The sequence below is a fragment of the Monopterus albus genome, unplaced genomic scaffold (assembly GCF_001952655.1).
Source record: "Monopterus albus unplaced genomic scaffold, M_albus_1.0 scaffold241.1, whole genome shotgun sequence".
In the NCBI taxonomy this organism is placed as follows: domain Eukaryota; kingdom Metazoa; phylum Chordata; class Actinopteri; order Synbranchiformes; family Synbranchidae; genus Monopterus; species Monopterus albus.
Window position 1 is genome coordinate 438264 of NW_018128121.1, and position 5692 is coordinate 443955.

At 40.4% G+C, this 5692-nt stretch overlaps 1 protein-coding gene across 1 annotated transcript; it reads left to right on the top strand.

Annotated features, from left to right (window-relative positions):
- Positions 1-612: 612 nt before the first annotated feature.
- cox8a (cytochrome c oxidase subunit 8A) lies at positions 613-825 on the top strand. The gene has a single exon (XM_020620563.1). It carries the CDS (start codon positions 613-615, stop codon positions 823-825), a length of 213 nt encoding a protein of 70 aa, XP_020476219.1.
- The last annotated feature ends 4867 nt before the right edge of the window (positions 826-5692 follow it).

Below are 5692 nucleotides of genomic sequence, written 5' to 3' on the forward strand. Positions count from 1 at the left end.
ACAGGACAGGAAATCAGATAGTTGCCTTCAGCTGAAGGTTAGTCCAAGTATTCCAAGCATTAACCACAGTACCAGTGACAACCAACAACCAACAGCTCCAGCCTGCTGGGCCTCGCTCCTACCACAGGTTTTCCTGCCTTGTTTAGCCTAGTGTCACTTTGGGCCCCACATAAACACATGCACACAATTTCTGAGGTTAAACTTAATTCCTTGACTCTGCAAATGTATGGTATTCAAGAACTTAAAATGGAAGAATTTAGAAGTTTTTAGAAGTTTTAGCTGCAATAACTTGCAAGAATTGTGCATACACGGTATTAAACAGTAGCTATCTGAAATGACAATATACAGAATAAGGGAAGATTATTTTTGAAATGTAATAGATTACATATTAGTAGTTACCCTGTTAAAAATGAAATAAGTAATGTAATTATTTTAATTACTTTGTCAAATAATGTAACATTGCTTTTAATTACTTTTCTAAAAAAATGTTTTAAACAAGACAGTAAATCTGAAAAGTCCTAAAATAATTTTAAACCTTACAACTGCACTCGACACTTCAGATCGAAGCAGCTTTATGGTTGAGAGGACATCTCTTCACCATAGCAGAATATCATGTCGGGGCTCCTGAAGACCATTGCTAGCCATGTTGCTCCTGCCCTGAGGGGATGCACCGTCACTCAGAAGGCTACTCTCTACATTAGACCAGCCAAGGAAAACATCAGCCCAGTTGACATTTTTGTTGGAATGGTCATGTTCTCCCTGACCATCCTGGGACCATCTGGATGGATCTTGGCCCACATGAAGGACTATAAGCAGAAACAATAAACTGGACATTTTAACAGTTGGCATAGTCAATTTCCTGGCTCCAGTGTCAATCTGGGACCATCACTATTGTCTTATGCTGCAGAGACAAATACGAACAAGTTTAACCCTCACTCTTTTATCTCCCACAGGTCACTTGTTCTTAATTTAATCATAATAGTAGTAGCATAGCTGCCAGTTCTCACTTAATGCCACTGGTGTTGTAGAGGTTATAATTTATGGAATAGATGCCCCAGTCCTCTGTTACCATATAACTGTTACATTATGTTATATTATTATGTTATCTTGTTGATACTGCTGCAGCCTCCCTGCATACAACACTTGATACTGTTGCCCGTCTGATAAAGAAGGCAATGAAACAGAGGAGGCCCCATGGTACAGCTCACAGCTCTGCTTCCTAAAGTAGGCATCGTGGAAACTGAAAAGGAGGTGCCACGCCACTAAGTTAGACGAACCTTTCCTAGCCTGGAAAGATTGTTTAATAAAATATAAAAAAGTCCTTCGTAGTGCCAGAACTGCATATTATTCATCACTGATAGAGTTTTTTGTCTATTGTAATAATAATAGTAGTAAGGTTTACTGCAGACCTCACTTACACGTACAAATAAAATTGAATTGAACTGAAATTATGTGAACTACCACACTGTACATTTTATCATGTAGCCCACAGGTTACTGCATGTAATAATATGTGCACAGTGGCTACAGCTATGCCTGCTAAGTAGCACTAGCTAACTGGCATGTTAGCGGGTCTCCGAAAACATCAAAGAAAATTTGTAATTGGCATTATCTGGATAAACTGAACACTTACTAGAAAACTAGATGGTTATTTTCTCACCTCAGATGAGAATTATAACTGCTTTTGAGCTACCCTGTCACCACCATGGGATGAAGGGATAGCATAGTTTGTATTGGTAGGTCATCCGTGTACTACAAATATTTTTCTATACTAAAAATTTGGACGTACTACTTGTCTCGGCTACACGAGGTAAGATGCAAGTAGGGAATTTTGGATGAACTGCTACTGCTGCTGACTGCTGTGGAGTAGGGCCCTACTAACCCATGTCTATGATCTGAAGAGGGACACTGTGGTCCTACATCGCCAGACTAGGCTACTGGTCTCTGCGATTTTCCTCTGTACACCTCTGTGTGTCTCTGGATTGGACTATCAGATGGCAGATGGGGATTTAGGGTTGGGGATCTTTGCTGTATGAGGTCAAAGCTATGGTATTTCCAGCTGGAACTCCAGTTCCACGGAAAACCACAGTGTCAAACCCAAGATCCCCAATTACCCGTAGACATATATAGATACACAGACACAAACCAGTGCCATCAAAGGACAGCAAGGCTAAGCCTTGCGGTTGTCTTGTGGACAGTGTGAAGGCACACACTTAGCTTTGTTATGTACAATCTATTGACCTATAGTGGTTAAGGTCAAAGGTACATTTCTCAGTATAGAACATAAGGAGATTCATATTTTGATTTTAGAGAGAGGACCAGTAATCGCTTGGGAGGAGCAATGTTTCAGAGCAGGGATAATCATGGTTTGAAAAGGTTAAACAACATTTGGTGATTCTACACTATCAGTTTTCTTGGACTGGGACAATAAACAGTCTGAGGTTGCATCAATCAAATTAGGGTGGGGTTGTGGCTCTGCAGAGATTTATTACTCCATTTCTTTGTTTGACATGAAATAAAGACAACAAATCCTGGAGCAGAGATTTACAGGCTGATAAATATAAGGAATTGATCAACCTAAGGGTCATAGCTAGTTTGTTAATATATTTCATGATGAACTGTTGTTGATAATGTAGACTGCCCCTAGAAAGTCCACCACTTTCATTTGGGTATGGGCTTCAACACATAGGCCTTAGATTGTTTGTTGTGACTGCTAGTGACACAACAGCTTCCTTCACAATCCTCAGTGGAGCAGGACACCAGTGTTTCCCTTAGCCACACAAATGCTGACAAGACTGCCTTCAAACCACAACCCTCATCTCGCTTCTGTTAACCCATCTTTATAGTATGATTAAGAAATAAAGGCTGGGAAATAACAACAAACGACTTTTCTGTCACATACCTTCAAATGCATTCACATATGGCAGCATAAACGCACACACACAAGAGTGTGCTCAGACATAAAACCACTGGGCTCCGGAGACAAAAGCCTTGTCATGCTCTGGTGGGGTCTCGTCATTAATCCACATGGCTTTAGGGTTGCAGACAGCCGACACACAGGCACACACACACCCACACACACTGTAGATCTATATGAAAGAAATCTGACACACACACTGCCTGGATTTGTGGATACATCCTTACACACACTCACTCTCTCTCTCTCACACAGACACAGGCAGTGGTGTTGAGTATCCGGCTGGCTGGGTGTTAAGGCTAAGCAGAGCTACTGGCGACGGGCTGGAGAGAGGAGATGGCTCACTAAGCCTAATCACACAGGGGAATCATGTCTGGGGCACCTGACCATCAGACCTCTCAGTGTGTATATGCCTGTTTGTGCATGTGCTTGCTGACTTATATGTGGTTTTGCATATATATTTGGGTGTGTGTGTGTGTGAACTCCTGATGAGGGCAATCAGGCTAGGACTTAACACCCTGAACAAGGCAGAAGAAGAGGTGCCAGAGCAGGACTGTTGGTGTCTGAGCAGAACTGAAATCGAAGGGGGTGTGAGGGTGTTGTAATGAGTCATCCAGATTCTTACGGGCAAATCCTCACACAGCCAGAGAACATATGCCATACCCTGAACACAGCTCATCCCATAAAACTCAGCATCAATTATTTTAATCCCACAGATCAAAGATAGCACATAATGGTTGATGGTCATTTGTTCTGTTCATCTGATTATATTATCTGGAACCTGCAGGGTAGAGAAAGCTACGACTGATGTTCGGTTTACTCTTAGTGTATATAACAGTCAACCCACTGGAATGATAGCAAATTTTAATCAATAGGGGAGATACTGGCTGACACCTGAAAGTTCCTCCTCTGCTAGTCCAGACATCAACACAACCAAGTGACTAATCCATCCAGCCTGCAGTGAAGTTGTTGTCACATAGTGATCTACAGAAGTGGGCATGCATATGCTTATATACAGTAAGGGATATATCATAGTGTGTTGTTAATTATAACAAAATATATATTGTATGGTGAACCTGAAACACTGACTGCAGCATCAATTACAGTATACTAAGAAAGGTTTTTTTAACCATTAAGAGTGTTTTTATCCACTTGTTTTATTCACGTATTGAATTTTCACATAATAAAAACAAGTGGAAAAGGCACAAATGAGAGAGAGAAAAAACACTGCAAAGGAATACTTGAAACAACCATAAATGTCATATTTCCATCACATTTTTGCACATTGTTTGACTGGCACTGATATAATGACATCATCTCTTTTTGGCCTATTCTTGTGCAATGGGCCAGTGGTACTCACTGGGGAATTAGCACCATCACACGCATTAATTAACACTGCCAAGAGTAGGGGTAATGTTTTTACTGCTGTTTGCTGGTTTGTTTGTTCACTGCATGACTCAAATACAATGAATGGTTCTTGGTGAGATTTTTTTGGAGTGGTAGAGTTTGGCCTATGGAACAACAATGATCCCTATCATTATTTGGATGTAGGAATGTTTTTAAGGATTTTTCACCATTGTGAGAAAGGGCCAATTCATAGTTTTCAGTCACATGACTGGCACAAAGCCCTGGAGGGCAAACAACCCCTCCAACATGTAGGCTAACACTGGACACTCGATACAACTGCAGCACAGGCCAGGTAATATTCTATTTATGTTCTATTTTTCTTTGTGCCCAAATTTCATCGCCTATCTTCTAAATCTACCCATAGAGAGAGAGAGAGAAAGAGAGAGAGCAGTGGTTGTCGAGTGAGGGTGAATGAAGAAAGGGAGTGGCACTACCAAACAAAGCAGTGAAGAAATAAAATGTTATTTTTTGATTGTTTCATAGTGATTACATTGTAAAGCACAAATAATCACAGCCACACCTCTGCACAACCCTGTGAGAAGGATGTTATGTGAATGTAGTCAGAGCACAGGCTCCATCCTCCTGTCTGCCCTGTGCCTTGTGCGTGCATAACTAACCCCTGCACTTGATCAAACAGACAGACACACAACTCATATTAGACAAATTATATGGGAATATTGCTTTTAGTTGTAATGGCACTATGGGGAAACTGAGCTGGAGGTTTGTGCTCTCTGAGGGTTGTCTCTCTCACGTTTTCTTTTATAGATTTCCTGAAAATTTACTTAAAATTTGTACTACATTTGGATGGAAACATGGCTATTCTCCAGCTTCTCAGCTGTATCGATGTTTGACTTTTTGTTTTGTTATGATTGTAAACTGAAAATCCTACATGCTGTTTGGCAACAAAACAAGACAGTCAAGGGCATCGTGCCCTGTAACATCACCAACTCCAGACAAAAATATTAGGGTTTTGCTAAGCCTCTAAATTTGTTCACCAGTTATTCTGCAGTTTGGTATTGGTGTATTTAGGGTATCGTGGGTTTGTCTGCTTTTTTGTTTTAAAAGATTCTTGATGAAAGTGTTGACTGAACTGTGAGATAGCTAAAAATGAGCTAAAACAGGCTTAAGGATGTGTACAGCTGCAGAGTTGGCAGTTTAAATTCTTTATTTACAGTATTTTAATACAGCCTTAAGCTTTTCATATTGTCTATATTATTTTCACATTACCATTGAGTTAAAGGTGGTGGAAATGTTAAACTCTAGCATTAAAGCATTTTCTTGGTTAATATGTCGCTGTGTCCACATAACGTAGTAGAGTTACAGTAGCTCTCCTTGATTTGAATGGAAAATAATTTTCCAAGTGATCTGT

Coding starts and splice junctions, on each gene's coding strand:
- cox8a (XM_020620563.1), top strand. CDS start 613: ATGTCGGGGCTCCTGAAGACCATTGCTAGCCATGTTGCTCCTGCCCTG.